The sequence below is a fragment of the Xenopus laevis genome, chromosome 4L, assembly GCF_017654675.1.
Source record: "Xenopus laevis strain J_2021 chromosome 4L, Xenopus_laevis_v10.1, whole genome shotgun sequence".
Classification (NCBI taxonomy): Eukaryota; Metazoa; Chordata; class Amphibia; order Anura; family Pipidae; genus Xenopus; species Xenopus laevis.
Genome location: NC_054377.1, coordinates 124,828,674 through 124,848,004, shown reverse-complemented (window position 1 = coordinate 124,848,004; position 19,331 = coordinate 124,828,674). Strand labels below are relative to the sequence as shown.

The following is a 19,331-nucleotide window of genomic DNA, read 5'->3' as shown; positions in this document are numbered from 1 at the left end:
ATGATCACCTGCAGGAAATCCACAATATCCACTGCCTCCTGAAAATGCCTTACCATTTACTAACCTTCAGATCACATTGCATGCAGTGATAATGTGGAAGAAGTAATCTCTGGCAGGAGATCATGTGCCATTGCCCTTAAGGCTTGGTCTGTTGATTCTAAGATCTTCACTTTTCTCTAAATTCCGACCACTTTGTTCCCCCAACGTAAATGTACATTCATTTGTTTATTCCAAATGCAGCAAACTGCCTCGTTGCTACTTATTTTCTAAACCATAAGAGCAGGAAGGGCAACCAGTCACAAAAACATTGTTACTAAGTGATAAATAACTAGAGATGCACAAATCCACTATTTTGGATTCGGCCGAAACCCTGAATCCTTCTCAAAAGATTCGGCCGAATACCGAACCAAATCCTAATTTGCATACGCAAATTAGGGGTGGGAAGGGGAAAGCATTTTTATTTCCTTGTTTTGTGAAAAAAAGTCATGCAATCTTCCTCCCTGCCCCTTATTTGCATATGCAAATTAGGATTCGGTTTGGTTCAGCCGGGCAGAAGGATTCGGCCCACAAAGTGTTGCAGCGCATTCCAAAGGTCAAGGATCGCTCCTGTTCAGGAATATTCACCTTTATTATTACATTTGATTAAAAACTACAGCATCCAAGGCCGATTCCAAATCCTGCTGAAAAAGGCCAAATTCTGAATTCAGTGCATCCCTATAAATAACAAACATTATTAACATGTATTTTTATCCCTAAAAAGTATAGTACTCATCAATAACCATCTCTTGCCCAGCATGGACATAGCTAATGGATTGTTGCCATTCATCATCACCATCATGTGCCCCTTAACATTGATCGCCTAAATCTGTGTAAGGAACGATCAAATAACATAACCTGTAAGCAGCATGCAGGCCTGGCAATCTGTGGGTTCTGGCAAATGCTGATGTTGCCATAGAAAGTCAGTATTTCGTGGGCTGATTGGGCCTGAAAAACCTGAACCTGAAATCCCAGGGCCTATTTTGGTTCTCAGTCTTTGTATTGTAAGCACGTCGCTAATAGCAACCAGAGCCCTGTAATTACTGGCGGCCCCAGTAGCGCAGGGAGGCGACGCAAGACTTCATAGTGATGCAAATCAGACTCTCCTGTACAACGTAACACAAAACTTCGCAAACCGGTAAAGTCACTAAAGCCGGAGTATTATTACAGCCAACACACCCTCCTGCACTCACTTTATGCCACACCCACTTCTGGGCATTTGTACTTCCGCATTGCTGGATTTGTCACCATCACAAATAGTCCCTGCGCCCACTGATTGGCTACACGCTTTTACCAATAGTTCTACGTTCTTACTGGAGGTGTGTTAGAAGCTGATTGGCTGGACAGGCTATTTGGGGGTTGTCCCGTTGTCTAGATGACAGCAGCCATTGAACTTCCTCTTATAGGTAGCGGATATGCTTAGTGGTTTCCTTGGTAACGGAAATGCTTAAGACAATTAGGCCTAGTGTTTTCCGAACAGGAGTCCAGGTTATCAACCTCTGGTATGTCTGGGCTACAGGTTGTCACGGTGCGGGTAATAATCATGACCTGTCTGTTGTCAGAACTGTACAGCGACTTCCTGCATTTTGTGGGCAAAAGCGGAAGTGGGTGTGTTGTAGCTCCGCCTCGCGACTCGGGCCGAAACCACGCCTTCGATTTGAATGGTACTGAGGTGGAAGAAGTCTGGTGACAAGTGGATCGGATAGGTGAGTGCGAGCAATTGGAGAATCGCTATGTGTAGAAGAGGGAATGTCGGGAGTTGTAGTTTGTCCTCAACGAGCCTGGTGTTAAGGATAATTGCTATATATGAGCGCCTGTGTATGTGTTAACTAGGGGCTGTGTAGCTTCCAAATGCACTGGATAGAGGGACACTTGGGGCAACCTGAAGGGAAATGGTGTCAGGTAAAGCTGTGGTCTGTGTGTATCCCCCTAACTGTTGTATATCGTGGTGACTGGAGCTTGCCTTCTTCTGACGTCACATCACAGTCATATAAATAACATTATTTGTGGCATGGAGTCTCTGTATGGGCTGCTGAAGGGAAAAGAGAAAAGTGCCAATCACAAGATGGAGTCAGTGCCAGCCAATAGCTGCTGAGTCTGTGAGCTTGGAGTCAAACCAGAGGGACAGGCAGGACTGGAATCCTTCGGCCTCCTTACTGCTTGTACTCAATGCTCACACTTACTATGGGCTTGGCCCGACTCCTTTACTGGACACATAACACGTTCACATTAAAGGACTGGTTCACCTTTCAATTCGCTTTTAGCAGGTTATAGAATGGCTAATTCTAAGCAACTTTTCAATTGGTCTTCATTTTTTCTTTTTTGTAGGATCACTGACCTCATCTAAAAATATGCTCTATTAGGCTAAAAAACTATAGTTATTGCTACTTTTATTACTCCACTTTCTATTCAGGCCTTCTCCCATTCATATCCCAGTCTAATTCTAAGCAACTTTTCAATTTGGGCTTCATTTTCTTTATTTTTTGTTGGATCGCTGACTCATCTAAAAATATGCTCTGAAAGGCTACAAATGTATTGTTATTGCTACTTTAATTACTCAACTCGCTATTCAGGCCTCTCCTATTCATATCACAGTCTCTTATTCATATCAGTGCATAGTTGCTAGGGGAATTTGGACCCTAGAAACCAGATTTCTGAAATGGTGAGCCGCTGAATATAAAAGCTAAATAACTAAGAAGACACAAATAATATAAAATTAAAATCAATAGCATATTATTTCAGGATATCACTCTCTGCATCATACTAAACATTAACTCAAAGGTGAACAACCCCTTCAAAAGAAACAAATTGTCACATTTATTTGCCCAGAGCTTTAAATTCACATAACTATTGAGAGTTTAGTTTGGCTGAGTGCTTTGGGTCCGGCTGATTATGAAACCTACTAAAAGTCCACAGGTTCAGCCGAATCCTGGAATCAGTGTATCCCTATTATGTTTAATCACCTTGACTCTGGGAGGCACTTGTGTAGGTGCCCCCAATATTCACCCAAGCTGCAGTCGTCCTTAGCAAAACAGTGTTTGTGTGGAGAGGCTGCTAGGGTTAAACACTGAGCTTGACGTGGAATCTTTTCTTTTTTGGACTGACAAAGATCCTGGTCAGATCCATTACAAACACACCAACCAGTTCTTTGAGGTGTGGGGATTTGATAAATGGGGCAGGTTTATGACTGTGCAGCTGAAATGTATGTTAAAGGGAAGGCGAAATGATTGAGTCATAACCAGATTTGTAAGGACTATATTAATCACAGAATGTCTACAAATGTTTTTAAAGGGGTAATTCACCTTTAAATTAACTTTTGGTATATTATAGAATGGTTAATTCTAAGCAACTTTTCAATTGGTCTTCATTGTGTATTTTTTAGTAGTTTCTGAATGATTTGCCTTCAGCTTTTGACTATTTCCATTTTTGAAAATGGGGTCACTAACCCCATCTAAAAACAGATGCCCTGTAAGGCTATGGATCTATTGTTATTGATACTTTTTATTACTCATCTTTCTATTCATATTCCACTCCCTTATTCAAATCAATGCATGATTGCTAGGGTAATTTGGACCCTAGCATCCAGATTGTTGAAATTGCAGACTGGAGAGCTGCTGAATAAAAAGTTAAATAACTCAAAAGACACATATAATAAAAAATGAAAACCAATTGCAAATTGTCTCATAATATCACCCACTACATTATTCTAAAAGTTAGCTCAAAGGTGAACAACCCTTTTAAAGACACAGCAACTTTTACGAGCTGTTTTAAAATAGTGTAGGTATGTCAGAAACCTGACATGTAGAAAGCTTATGATCATGGCCACCTCCCATAGAGTTCATTATAAGCAAATGATTCTCATTTTTACAACTGATTTACCTTTTCTCTATAATAAAACAATAGCTTCTACTTCTAATTAATCCTTATTGGAGGCAAAACAATCCTGTTGCGTTTATTTAATAATTTAATTTGTTTTTAGTAGACTTAAGGTATGGCGATCCAAATTATAGAAAGATCTCTTTACTGGAAACTTCCAGGTCCCAAGTATTCTGGATAACAGATTCTATACCAGTACTGCCTTATTACCGTCATTCGCGTATTTTTTACCTTTCTGGATAACGGATTTATACCTGTAATTTAGGGGCAGATTTACAGTATCAAAATGTGAGATTAGAACTCACCACAGGAAAACTCACTCACTTTATATTCATTTCTATGGGATTTTTAGAATCATATTTATCAATGGAAATCACCATTTGATAAATACAATTCTAAAAATCCCATAGGAATGAATATAAAGTGAGTGAGTTTTCCTGTGGTGAGTTCTAATCTCACATTTTGACAAATCTGCCCATTAATATGCTGTTACTTATGTACATTGAACCTTTTCAGATATTTGTGTGTGAGGGCCTAATATGTGCCGAGCAGAGAGGGCATTGGCATGGGGCCACCAAGTTCAGAGTACAAACAAAGCACAAACTTTTCTTTGTGTTTTTCTATCGGGCTGTTTACAGGTATGGGAACCATTATCCAGAAACCCATTATCCAGAAAGCTCTCCTATATACTCCTTTTTATCCAAATTTATTTAAATGATTCTTTTTTCTCTGTAATAATAAAACCATAACTTACACAGGTATGGCATCCGTCATCCAGAAACCCATTATCCAGAAAGCTCAGAATTACAGAATGGCTGTCTCCCATAGACTCAATTTTATCCACATAATCCACATTTTCCGTTTTCTCTGTAGTAATAAAACAGTAGCTTGTACTTGATCCCAACTAAGATATAATTAATCCTTATTGGAAGCAAAACCAGCCTTTTGGGTTTATTTAATGTTTACATGATTTTCTAGTAGACTTAAGGTATGAAGATCCAAATTAGGGAAAGATCCATTATCCGGAAAGCCCCAGGTCCCGAGTATTCTGGATAACAGGTTCCATACCTGTACTTGATCCAAACTAAGATATAATAATCCTTATTGGAAGCAAAACAACCTATTGGCTTTATGTAATGCTTAAATGATTTTCTAGTAGACTTAGGGGCAAATTCACCAAGGGTCGAATATCGAGGGTTAATTAACCCTCGATATTCGACTGGGAATTAAAATCCTTCGACTTCAAATATCGATTTTAGCGCAAATAGTTAGATCGAACGATCGAAGTAATAATCCTTCGATCGAACGATTAAATCCTTCTAAAAACTTAGGCAAGCCTATGGGGACCTTCCCCATAGGCTAACATTGGGTTCGGTAGGTTTTAGATGGCGAACTAGGGGGTCGAAGTTTTTTCTTAAAGAGACAGTACTTCGACTATCGAATGGTCGAATAGTCGAGCGATTTTTAGTTCGAATCCTTCGATTCGAAGTCGTAGTCGAAGTAGCCCAAAAAACACTTCGAAATTCAAAGTTTTTTTACTTCGAATCCTTCACTCGAGCTTGGGGAATTGACCCCTTAAGGTATGAAGATCCAAATTAGGGAAAGATCCATTATCCGGAAAACCCTAGCCCCTGAGCAATCTGGATAACAGGTCCCATACCCGTACCATCTCCTGCACCCCCAACTGCTTATTACCTTATTCCCAAAGTTTTTAGTAGACTTTTTATTCTTGTGTTGGGTTGAGGTTCACACACCTCACAGGTTTGTGTATTTAGTTGGTTTAGATAGTAAGGATTTGTATTTGTATTGATCTGATGGTGTTTTCCCTAGTAACAAGTCTTCTGATCTTGCTGCAGGCCAATATGAAGGCACTAATTCTTGTTGGTGGATATGGCACCAGGTTGCGGCCTTTAACCCTGAGTGTGCCAAAGCCATTAGTGGACTTCTGTAACAAACCCATCCTACTGCACCAAGTGGAGGCCCTAGTAAAGGTGAGTACTCAATGTAAAGTACTGTGTAGCCCACTCACACTCACTTATACCCACTCATACCTACCAAGCAGACAATGCCACCCTCACCCATCACTCAGCATGTCACATACCTCAGTCATTCACATGCTGTTTATCTGCGCACTAACTGAGTATTCCTATTGGTTGTCCTGTCCTGAACAGGCTGGAGTTACTCACGTGATCCTCGCTGTCAGCTACATGTCTGACATGTTAGAAAAGGAGATGAAGGAACAGGAAAAGAGGGTAAGTGCATGCAGCAATCTGACCAACTATAAGTCTGTATCAGTGCAGGTACCATATCTCTAGCATTAGCCCTGTGTATCTAGTACATCTGCTTCAATAATGACTCCTAAAACATTTCCCATCAATGTTAACAGCTTGGAATCCGAATCTCAATGTCACATGAAAAGGAGCCTTTGGGTACAGGTGAGCAGATCCAGAAATGCAGTCAGGTTTTATTATCTTTTATTTTTATATTTCCCCACCCACACAGCCTGCAGTCATTCAGCCCTTCCCTCATCTTGTTTCATGTTGAAGTGATGGATTCTGGGACTTAAAAGGGACCCTCACCCAAAAAGATTATTCCAAATCCTATTTTATCATGTTAGTCAAACAAAATTAATTACACTGTATAAATTATTTGAATCTCGTTTCCATCAGTCTGGGAACTCATAATTATAACAAGCAGGCAGGAGCCATTTTGTGGACACTGTTATTAAGACAAGCCTTGTATCATCTCAAAATCTTGTTTGTGCACCAGAATGGGAGACCTAATGTCCATCCCCATGCCCTGGCTACATAATTAAATGGTTGAGAATACTGGGAGAATGTGGGGAGAGCAGTGACATCTAGTAAGTGCTGAATGAAAAGTGAAAGTAAATGCCTGCCCCGCCTCTATGCCTAAGGCATAGAGGAGGGGCAGCCAATATTTGATTGACAGCTGAGATTTTTAATTGAGCTTACAACAGCTATGATGCTGAGATTTTTAAATGATCTTACAACAGCTATGAACACTAAAATAAAAAAAAAAGAATTTGGATTTCATGTTTAATTTTTATAAGCTCTTTAATTATACAGCTTTTTATGTCTGGGTGACAGGTCCCCTTTAAAGCCCCTCTACTTTCCCTGGTGGGCCATGCACAGATTATCTGTAAAGCAACAAAAGTTTATGCACCTTTTTATCAGTCCATATGAGTTTGTTTGTGTCAAAATATGGGTGGGGGCGGGGGCTGGGTTTTTTTAGCCTCCTACAGTCTCGTACAAAGTAGAATGTGACTTTGCCCTGTTTAGTGAAGAAATAAAAAAAAAAACCATAGTTATTCTTTTAGTATAGATAGTATGTTCAGCACAAGCTAAGTTCACTGCCCTTGAATTGAGGTATATTTTCCTTTTAAAAGCTATTCATATATTATATATTATAAATATATATCTTTTTTTATTTTATATATTTATATTCGGAATGCTAATTCTGCTATTTTTTTTTCTTTCTTACACAGCTGGTCCTTTAGCCCTGGCAAGGGAACTTTTGACTGAAAACTCCGAACCCTTCTTTGTCCTTAACAGTGATGTCATTTGTGACTTTCCTTTTGAGGATATGGTGCGATTCCATAAACACCACGGAAAAGAAGGAACCATCGTGGTGAGTCCTAGCCTATTCCACTGCCAAGATACATTAGAACAGATGTGTGCTTAACGGGGGAACTCCGCCCAAGAGCAATTTTCTCCCTGGAAAATGTAGGCAACATTCCAATATGGGTTAAACAGTGTCAGTGGTTTAATGTTATTTATTGAGTGCACCCTGTTTATATTCTATGCACTGATGGTTCTGACTTATGAAACAATGTTGCAGAATCCAACATTTAATGATGAAATAACATCTGCTATAAGTGAGAGCCCTCTGGATGCTTGTTCCCTCTTTCATGGACATGTGTAAATAACTTTGCAGTTCCATCCATGATTTTGCCCCGTTGCTATCTTTTGCAAGACCCCTGGGGGGGGGTGCACCTGCAGGAGTTACGCAGCTGGTTATTGAACTAATTAATCTGTTACTCTTGCTAACAACTCCTCTCCCCCCATTCATCTTAGTGTGGGGGTGCCTGAGGGTTCTGTACTTGGCCTTCTGTTGGTCTCCTTGTACACTCTCTCTTTGGGAGATCTTATATCTTCATTTGGCCTTAAATATCACCTGTATGCCAATGACACCAGATATATTTAGACACCCCTTCACTAACCACTCACATTCAGACCTAAATAGAAAACTGCCTACTAGCTATCTCCTCCTGGATGAACCAACGCCACCTCAAGCTCAGCTTGGCCATAACTGAGCTCATGGTCTTCCCACCCAAACCTAGCTCTTTTCTTTCTTTCACCATTACTATTGATGGCATGACCATTAACCCAGTTAATTCAGCACACTGCTTGTGGGTCATCTTCGATCAGTCTCTCCCCTTCGCTAATCATATTAATACTACTGCCAAAACCTTCCATTTCTTAGTTCGCAATATAGCCAAGATAGGCCCCTTTCTTTCACAAACTATAGCCAAACACTAGTCCATGTCCTTATTCTGTCCAGTTTAGACTATTGCAATCTCCTCCAATCAATCTTAAACTCCACCACCAGGATCCTCACACTCTCTCCCAAGAGGGAACCTGTCCAATCCCAACTAAAATCCTTATCATGGCTGCCTGTTAAAGGATAGCATATAAAATCCTTTTGCAAGTATTGAAAGCTCTTTACTCCTCTGCTCCTCACTAGATTTCTTCTCTTGTCTCACTGTACATTCCTGGTCATCTTCTCTGCTCCTCTCAGAGCCACCTTCTCTTCTTCTCTTCACCCCATCCACATCCACTGCCATCTCACATCTCAAACCTTTCTATCCTGCTGCTCCTTACCTCTGGCTGGAATTCCATCCCTGAATTTCTGAAGGAGTGCTCTCTCTCTAAATCTCTTCAGGAAAAAACTAAGAGTCTACCTTATGGAGCAATAGAACATTAGTCTAGTCCTGGCACCTATTTGACAATGCCTTTAGCTTGTGCAATTTCCCCCTCCAATTTGTGCCTATATGTTAGCCACCCACCCACTCTGTAAGACTGGAAGCTCTATAGGACAGAGATCTCCTTCCTCCTGTCTCATACCACATAGCACTTAAAGCTTCTTAATTCTGTGTACTGTGTGTGTGTATTTATTGTATTTATTGTCTGACTTGTCCTCCCTGTGTGTACTTTTATTTATATTGTACTTTAATGCATTTACGTTAACAGTGCTTTACAAATAAAATAATATATACATACATACAAGTAGAATATTAAGGGAGAAAAGGGGGGATGTTACAAAACGTAACAGTTATCTCTTCACCTCCATGTAGGTAACAAAGGTGGAGGAACCTTCAAAATATGGGGTTGTTGTATATGAGACAGAGTCAGGGCAAATCCAGCGCTTTGTGGAGAAGCCACAGGTATTTGTCTCCAACAAGATCAACTCAGGACTTTATATCTTCTCCCCAGCTGTGCTGGATCGTATTCAGGTAAGAAATGATAACTGGATTGTAGTGTTGCCATATACGCAATGACCCGGCGCATTCTAAGCCAGCGCAAGGGGAACACAAAAGCACTATTGCACATAACTCTCTAGTTATCTAATGTCTGTGCTAGTCTCTTGCATCTAAAGGGAAAACAATGTGTCCCCTGAGCAGTTTTATGTTTGTTTCAAGTAGCTACTTAGAAAAGCAATTTTAAGAGGAAACAGAAGTATTCAAGGACATTTGATGAGATGGGTTCTCCAGTCTTAATGGCAGCATCCTCTGCTCCTGACTCTTTCCTACAGACTTAAGCTGCCCATACACTTGCGGTTGTGATGAGGTCGCCAATCACGCGGATCTTTTCCCTGATATGCTTATGTTGGCTATATCTGGCTGATCAAACTTAGAGCCCTAGGGCCAATGATTGGATCACAATGAAAGAGTTACAGGCAGTCGGAGCAAACTCTGCATGAATCAGCTGATGTGGTCCTTGCTCCAATGACATTATTAAACCTGATCTGATCAATAACTGGACAAAGTTTGTCCAGATATTGCTTGGGGAAGCAGTCATCCAATACAAAGGTCAATAAGCTACCAACTCTGCAACTTTTATCAGCCCATAACCACCTTTAGGGCAGGGCTGCTTATTCTATCAACCAAAAGGAGAATAGAATGATGAGTTTGGTAAAGGCCATAGAGACTGGGTATGGACTCGCCCACTGACATCATTGGTATGAGGGAGCTGGAGATATTGACTGTCTCTGTTGTTTTTCTAGTTACGCCCAACCTCAATAGAAAAGGAGATTTTCCCTGCTATGGCTCAGGAGGGGCAGTTATTTGCAATGGAGCTGCAAGGTAAGTTGGTTTCGTTTTCTCTTTAGAGCTGTTTGTGAAATAGCCAAGAACAGGCGATGTTAAATAACTGTAACCCCTCTTTACATAAACTCCTTCAGATAACATAAGCTCTGATTCACAAGGACCATTCCCCCTTGGGTCATTCAGCCCCTCACTAACCTTGTTCCCTGTTAAGGTCCCTGTGCTTTTCATGGCAAAGCAGCACTGCATCCCGGATTCATATTGGTATTTGGCCAAATCCTTGTATCTTGGGCAGAATTCTGATTTCAGCCGAATCATGTAGTGTTTAACCAGACTGAATCCAAACCCTTAGTCATATGACTTCAGAGTGTTGGACAACAGACAGTGCCAGCTTTTTTCAAGTGTCACGGTTTTAGTGAATTTTTCTCAGATTTTAATATGCAAATTAGGGCTTGGTTTTGTTATGTTAAACATTCGTAATTAACCTGAATTAAAAAAAACTATGGATCGGATGCATCCTTGCTTGCAACTGCTTAAAGGGGAAGTAAAGTCTAAAATAGAATAATTCTAGAAAACATAAACATGAACTTACTGCATCACAAGCCTAATCAAACAAATGATTTATGCTTTCAAAGTTGGCCACAGGGGGTCACCATCTTGTAACTTTGCTAAACATCTTTATAAGACCAGGACTGTGCACCTGCTCAGTGTGATCTGTGCTGCTTAGGGATCGTCATAAATTATCAAAACAGCACAAGTGAAATAATATCTGCTAGAAACCGATACAGCAAGACTGGTTAATAATCAAAATATACAGACTGCACTGGGTCTTGTGTTGTTACGTAATCGAATGTGGATTTTATAGTTTTTGTATTGTTTAATACAAATTTTCTCCAAATCTGCAGAACCAATGGCTGCAGCAAAATAATCCTCCAAATAGAATCCCAGTTTATCTGTTTAAATCTGGCTCCATGATATTTGTCCCTGCAGCTGGAGTTGGAAATAGTAAAGGGGATGTAAAGGCAAAAATAAAATCCAATACAAATCTCTACACAGTCGCCCACTGTTCTACAGGGAAACAAACAAAGCTGCTTGAGTTCTGCATGGCTGGGAAGTAAGGCGGGGGCTCCCCCTGTTGTTCATAAGTTTGATTGTTTCCCTGCAGAGCAGTTAGGGACCGTCTGACAATTCCTATCCACAGCAGTAAATGAAGGGAGAATTTCACTGCATACAGTCAGGTTTCTTATAAAAACGGTACACATTTTTTAATTAAAGTATATTGGAGATAGGTTTTTTGTCATTAAAAAAAGTAAAAATGGGATTTTATTATTTGCCTTTACATCCCCTTTAACCACTGGCTGGAAGAGGGAGGGAAAGTGATGTCTGTAATGTTCCAGTCTCATTGTACAATGCAGTAACCCGATTTTAACCATTTAGCAAGGAAGGCTCCATTATATCACATCCCCAGTCAACTCTACAGGGGGCTCTTACTAGAACAACAATGGTCTAATTATGAGAAGAAATTCCTTAGAGAAACAATGGTCTCTGCCAGGAAGACATTAAAACTAACTTAAATGACGCTCCGTTCTCCCACCTTGGGCCAGTGGATGTCGGTGCAATAACAGCGGATGTGTTTCTAGTGCACAAGAGAGTATTACTGAGGCGCTGTAAAGATTGGCAAAATTTATTTAATTCTTGAAGGACATCAGCCTCCCACAGTTATTCCTCATCATTTTCCCATAGACTGCACCCCATTGGACCACTCATTATTAGCACTGTTAATTGGCAAGGTACGTAGGGGAGATCTACTTTGCCTTCCTCTGCACTTGCTAGTTATTTGTATTTTATATCACTGTCCAATAAATGACTGTATACTTTGTCCATACAAAGTATTGTGATTTATATGTATAATGGAATCAATGTCATTTCTTTAGGGTTCTGGATGGACATTGGTCAGCCTAAAGACTTCCTGACTGGCATGTGCATGTACCTCCAGTCTGTGAGACAGAAGCACCCAGAGTGGCTTCATGCTGGACCTGGATTTATTGGGAATGTGCTGGTGGTGAGTACGGAACCTGAGTTCATTCTCTTGAAGTCACAGCATCTGTGTCACTTAATTCATTGCAAAAGGGTGGTTCACGTTTCACTTAAAGCACCTTTTCAATTGGTCTTCATTATTTATTCTTTTATAGTTTTTTTTTAAAATTTTTTGCCTTCTTCTTCGGACTGTTTCTTAGCTTCCAAATAGGGGTCACTGCACGCACAGATTTCTCCAACCTTTGCTATGATCTCTTTCTAGGACCCCACAGCTAAGATTGGTCAGAACTGCAGCATTGGCCCTAATGTGACTATTGGCCCTGGAGTGACTGTAGAGGACGGAGTGCGTATCAAGAGATGCACAGTCATGAAAGGATCCCGGCTGCACTCCCATTCCTGGCTCGAGTCCTCCATTGTTGGTTGGAGCTCATCAGTAGGACAGTGGGTGAGACAGTGGGTGATCCCTATTCTACATATACATTTCCCACTTTAATCCCTAGAGGGTCATGTCCATTGCCCAAAACAAATCACCTGAGGCGTTTGAGTGGTGGTGATGTTATCCAGCTTTACAGTAACTATAACATTACAATGCAGCACCACTATTATCCTCTGCATGACATTAGTCATAGGAAAAACTGGTCTAACTGCCCAGGGAAGGTGAGAAGACATATTGTTACATGAATGGACAGGTTGCACAACAGAGAGGCCTAGATTATATGCAAACAGGCAGATGGGAGTCCATCTAAGGGGTCCTGTAAAAAAGGGAACCAGGCAGGAAGTGGATTATTGGACCCCCTACATTACTATGGGGACAAGCTTTGTGATGGGAGTTCTGTGATCATGTCAGTATCACTAATACACTATTATTTAAAAAAAAAATGTTCCCTCAACCCACCTGTTCTTCACAGATCCAACACCCGAACAGTTTTGTCAATCATGTTGGGCTGGAGAAGGTTCTGTCTTTCTATGTGCTGAAGTACTTTAAAGTGGACCTGTCACTACACATAAAAAGCTGTATAATGAAAGTCCTTTGCAAATTAAACATGAAACACTAATTATTTTTTCTTCATTTAAACACCCATACCTGTTATAAAGGTATTTAAATATTTCAGTTGTCAATCATATTATATGCCCCGCCTCTACGCCTGAGGCATAGAGGTGGGGCAGTCAATTACATTCACTTTCAATTCCGCACTTCCTACATATCATTGCACTGCTCACATTGCACTTTCCCTTCTCAGGCTCTATAATTGTGTAGGGCACTGTGCATGGGTATTATGTTCCCCATTCTGGTGTTTACACAAGATTTTGGGGTGATACAAAATTTATCTTAATAACAGTGTCCCCCAAAATGGCTCCTGCCTGCTTGCTGTGGTAGTGTAATTCTAAGACTGAAGGAAACAAAATGTAAATAATACATATAGTGTAAGTACAGTTTATTTTGCTCAGTTAACATGATAATAAAGAATTTATAATTATTTCTTAGGGTGACAGGTCCCCTTTAAGTGGTGGTTAACTTTTAGTTATTCTAAGAATTTTTTCCATTGGTCTTCAGTTTTATTTTTTGTTTTTTTTTTATATAGTTTTTGAAATGTTTGCCTTCTTCTGATTCTTTCCAATTTTCAAATATGGGTCACTGACCCCATCAAAAAAAACAAATCCTCTGTAAGACTAATATTCCAGTCTCTTATTCAAATCAATGCACGGTTGCTAGGGTAATTTGGAGCCTAGTTACCAGAAAACTGAAATTGCCACCTGGAGAGCTGCTGAATAAAAAGCTAAATAACTCAAATAACAAAAAATTAAAAGCAATAGCAAATTATCTCAGAATATCACTCTCTACGTTAATTTAAAGTTGATCAACCCCCTTTAACAGGCATGACAGTACAATATAGATGCTGTAATCATAAGCACTGCCATATTATTTTCTTATTTCTTACTTACCCCCTTGTAAACAGAGTCAGACTGGGCCAGAATCTCCGTTGCATCTCGCTGGTGCGACCTCCCTTTATTGGGCAGGTTGCGGCAAATACAAAGTGTATGCATGTGCCGCTGGCCCCGGCTCTTCATGGGACCCGGAGGGGGGTCCGCAGCCCAGTGGGCTCCCCACTCCGACCCTGCTTGTAAATGACTTTGAGCTTGTTATGTACAATCTGCTTACCAATGTGGGGGTCAGTCATTTTGCTTATGGGAATGACCAGCTGTACTTGATGGGAGAACTCCATCCAAACCAGTGATCCCCAACCTGTGGCTCATCAATAACATTGTGCTCCCCAACCCCTTGGATGTTGCTCTCAGTGGCCTCAAAGCAGGGGCTTATTTTTGAATTCCAGGCTTGGAGGTAAATTTTGGTTGCAGAAAAAACAGGTGTACTGCCAAATAGACCTTCCTATATGCTGGTAATTCACATGGAGGCTGCCAAATAGCCAATCACAGCCCTTATTTGGCACCCCAGGAACTTTTTTCATGCTAGTGTTGCTCCCCAACTCCTTTTACATCTGAATGTTGCTCACAGGTAAAAAAAAAAAAAAGGTTGGGGACTCCTGATATAGTGTATAATTCTTTGCCACTAAATTGCATTTGCCTTTCCCTGTGTATTGCAGGTGCGCATGGAGAACGTGACGGTGCTGGGGGAGGATGTTATTGTTAATGATGAGCTTTACCTGAATGGAGCCAACGTCCTGCCGCACAAGTGCATCTCGGAGTCTGTGCCTGAACCTCGGATAATCATGTAAACGTGCAAGTATTTCAATCAGACAGCACATAGCTCTCTTGTGATTGGGGACTATGATCATTATTGTGTGCTGTCCAGCAGCGAGGGGGTTTTGCACTATAGTACAGAGAGGAGCAGAGAAATAAATAAAGAGTATAATCTCAGGAGATGGTATACAGGCTGGCGCAGTGCTAAAAGCATGGCTAGTTGGTGGTGTCTGTATGACAGCAGTTACAGGGTGAGACAGGACAATTCATTGAGAATCAGGCTGTTACCCCTCAAGATAATTTATTATATAAGGAGCAGCCTTCACAATGGCATCTGATACTGAAAGGAACATCTAACACTGTGCTCAGCCCATCTATCCAAACTGCTTGATGGACCTACAGCACAGTGGGTTTTCTCAAATAATTGTGAGTAAAGGAACCAGTCAATATTAGGGATAGCATGCCACTCCCATGACTCTTTGCTGCCTGTGCGTTTTAAAGGATCTAAAATGGCGATTTCTCCTACAGTGGGCCAGATTTACTACAAGAACTCTACTGTATTTTCCAACACAAACACTTCTTATAAAGGAAAGAGATTTTTAACTCCTTGTCTGCCATATTTTTTAATTTTTCTTCCTGTATAAAATTGTGTATTGCTATGAAAGCCAAAAATAGAATCATTATATATTTATATAAAGTATACAAGTCATGAATATCCTGTAAATGATATCCTTATAAATGGTGCTTAGTCATGTCCTGTCAATGTCTGATATCTGTATTAGCTTAGGGGGGGGGGCTGATTAAAGGCTGGTTGTCCAAGTGGGGGTGTTGCCTAATGAAAGCCCCACCCAGTTTTTGTCCAATGGGGCTTTAGTTACAAGATTATAATCTTATAATACACAAAAGCCATGAATATCCTGTAAATTATATCCTTAGAAAGGGTGCTTAGTGGTGAAATCAGTTATAATCTGAGCTTAGTGATGTCACTTCTATCACATGACTCACTGAAACTTGTGAATTATAATAATGTAGCCCCTGCACCTGGGATCATTGTTTCTGCGCTGGTGCAATAGACAGTGGATTTCTGCACCGAAATTTCTGTCTGGCCCTAGCCTTAATGTGTTGGGCTTGCAGCTAATACCCAGAATATGAATAGAAAGCTGAAAAAAGGAGATTGTGTACTCACTAGTAAATCTCTATCATGTCTGATGGCAACGAGTGCCTCAATCCAGGGAGGGAAGTCCTGTGTCCCCCGAATGACTGAAGAGATTTAACGGTGAGTATACAAAATCTCCTTTTATCCAAGTCATCTTGGGGGACAGTGGGGACGTACTAAAGCTGTCCCCTTATACCTCCGGGTGGGAGAGTAGAAGTAACAGCTTGAAGCTCCTTTCTGCCAAAGCGAGCGTCAGAAGCCACAAAGGTGTCGAAATGATAGAGTTTTGAAAAAGAGTGGACAGAGGTCCACATTCAGCTGATGCTTGCTTCCTGAACGCCCAGGACATACTCCTCCCCCTGGTGGAGTGAGCTGTGAGTCTGGCTGGAGGCTTTTGACCGCGTGCCGCGTAGGCTTGCTGAATCGCTTGCTTGATCCAACAGGAAGTAGTGGATTTAGTGGAAGAGTATTTGACAGACTTCTCCACTGAATCTGAGGAAAGCTCGCCCTCTGAGTGATCAAAATCATCATCTGGAGGTGGTGATGATGATGCAATTCTCTCTTCATCCAATAGAGTTGGGGCTCTGCGTTTAGACATTCTCCCCCTGGGATTATCAAGGCAGGAGAGAAGTTTGTCCAAAGATTGAGACAATTTTGAGATCCCCGTAGCCAGTTGCGATGCCCATTCTGGAGGAGAATGCCGTCTACGTGGTGGGGAATCCCTGTTGGGAGTTGATGGTTCCCCTTGGTTCACTGGGGGGGGGGGGAAAGAATGTTCTGGGGAGTCAGGAACCAGTTCAGGTGGTTTGCATTTGCCACATATGGGTCTTTGTGCCGCTTGGCAAACATTTGCAGCATTTGGCACAGGCTAGAAATTTCATTGTGGCAGTAGGTGCCCCCCTAGAAAAAAGGCTATTGCTTGGTCCCTCAGACTTGGTGCCGGTAGGTCACTAAGACACCTGGACAATATGGGGTAACCCTTAGGTAATTAAACCTTCAAACTAGGTTTCAGATGGATCACCAGAAATAAAGACCTTTTCCATTGACTTTCTATTTTCTACGTGTGACCGTTTTTCTAATATTTAAGTGTAAAGTGTCATTTTTCATCTTCTGAAGTAGCTCGGGCGGGGGGGGGGTTGCCAACCCTGTAAACTGTTCTAAATGGATACATTAATTACTGAGCTGACAGACTCAAACACCAGAGACAGGGACATTAAACTTAATTTTGGAAAAAACAGTAAAAATAAATAAATAATGGAAATTGATTGAAAAAAGTCTTTATTTCTGGGGAAACAACTGAATTGAAAAAAGTGTTTGGAAGGTGAACAACCCCCTTAACCCAGAGAAGTTGACCTGACTGAGCGCTAACCTGTTGTGGTTATGAGCAGCTTGTCCCAGAAGTGCCTGTAGCTGAAGCAGCGCCTTGTGTAGCCCCGTGAGCGGAGTGCGGCCTTTCAGGTCCATGTTGGAATCTGCACCCAGTATGTTGCAGTAGTGTGTCCCAAGATGGCGGCTGTGATTGAAAGAGTGCCCTGAAATCGCACAATAACAGAGGCAGGCCTGAGGGAGAAAAGGCTCCAAATGAGAGTGTGTGCAATATTATACCGGTGTCTCCTCATTAACCAGTGGCCTGCAATCAGGGTTGCTCTGTCTCTTCCAGGCACGTCACTCACAGAGTAACTGATAGCTGGGGGGGGGGGGGGAATGACAGCACTTCCACAATACTCCCGTTAGAAGGAAGATGGTATGCTCCGGAGAGGGCAGGAGTCTGTACTTACTGATTTCTAATCCGCTCTCCACTGTCATCCGGCCAGCTGTTCTCCACCTGTAAGAAGGGGGGGGGGAAGGGTTATAGAAGCTTGATGGTCGTTGCCCAAGGCGCCCAGGACCCCGGAGACAGATCCAACGATGAGGGGTGCCTATGGGAATCCTCTACTTAATGTAGAGGTCCTGGAGATCCCCTGGTGTCAAGCAAGTGACAATCTCAGTGAAAAGATGAAAATAAAATGAATAGAAAATAAATGTCCTATCCTTCTGAGGACACAACACAAAGTGAGCTAAGCTGGGGGTATAACCAGTGGAGGAGGGGCTACCTTTTCCTACTGTTGTGTCCTGCCCTCCTAGTGGTACCGGCTATACACTGTCCCTGTGTCCTCCAAGCGGACTTGGAGAAAATGCACGTAACTGTTTTGTACTTTTGTATACGGTCATTAGTGATGGGTGAAGCTGACACGTTTCGCTTCACCGAAAAGCATTGAAGTTTATGGGCATGACTTTCACAGTGAAACTTGGCGACAAAATTTTGTTCATCACTAGTCATTGCTTTTACATTTCAGTCAGGGGGGTAGATTTGTACTGTAAGCAGGGCCACCATCAGGGGGGGACAAGTGTCCCAGGCCCAGGCCTGAACGGGGGGCCGGCAGTGCTGCACTTTCGAAAGAGCCGGGCCCCCCTTGACAGCGCCAAAGCCGTGCAGCCATTTCCGAAGTCCCGACAGCGGAATTCCCAAAAAGCCAAAACCCAAAAAGACCCAAAGCCACGAAAATAGCCAAAAAAAGTCCTGAAGCCACAAGTTCAATTCTACTGAACACCAATTTGTGTTTTTTTTTTTTTTTAATCCCCTGGCCACCAATGTATTATTTTAATACTCTATAGGCCCCTGCCACCAAAGTTTTTTTGAAAAATATTCTTTGGGGACCCCAATTTTTTTTTTAACTTGTAAGAGGGGCCCTGGTGCCAATTTATTTTTGTTTTTTAACTTGTAGGGGGACCCTGACCACCAATTTTTAAAAACTTTTAAGGGGGACCCTGGCACCACCGTTTTTTTTTTCAACTTGTAAGATGGCCCTGACCATCAATAGCTTTTTATAACTTTTGTGTGTTGGGGGGGGAGGGTTACCTTTTTTAGCGCTGATGTCTGTGTGGTCTTTTAACTGTTGCGTGGATTGAGTGGGATCTGGGATGGGGCCCCCAAAAATTGTTGTAAGGGGGGGATTTCTAAAGGTGGCCATAGACGCAAAGATCCGCTCGTTTGGCGATGTTTCCCTGATATGCCATTAACGAGCATGGCTATATCGGGGGGTAATCTGAACGTTCGTCTGTATGGCCAAACAATCTGATTACGATTCGCAATGGGCTCCAGCGGGATCCAAAAATGTCGGAACACTCCACACACGATCCGGA

General features: G+C 41.7%; 1 protein-coding gene across 3 annotated transcripts; it reads left to right on the top strand.

Annotated features, from left to right (window-relative positions):
- The first annotated feature begins 1,663 nt into the window (after positions 1–1,663).
- Positions 1,664–15,595, top strand: gmppb.L (GDP-mannose pyrophosphorylase B L homeolog). 3 transcript variants are annotated; one of them, NM_001094053.1, is given in 10 exon segments: positions 1,664–1,742; positions 5,769–5,903; positions 6,084–6,164; positions 6,299–6,347; positions 7,418–7,560; positions 9,287–9,445; positions 10,216–10,294; positions 12,190–12,317; positions 12,555–12,737; positions 14,896–15,595. In NM_001094053.1, coding segments are annotated over 9 exon segments (1,083 nt in total). In that variant the 5' UTR covers positions 1,664–1,742; positions 5,769–5,774; the 3' UTR covers positions 15,028–15,595.
- The last annotated feature ends 3,736 nt before the right edge of the window (positions 15,596–19,331 follow it).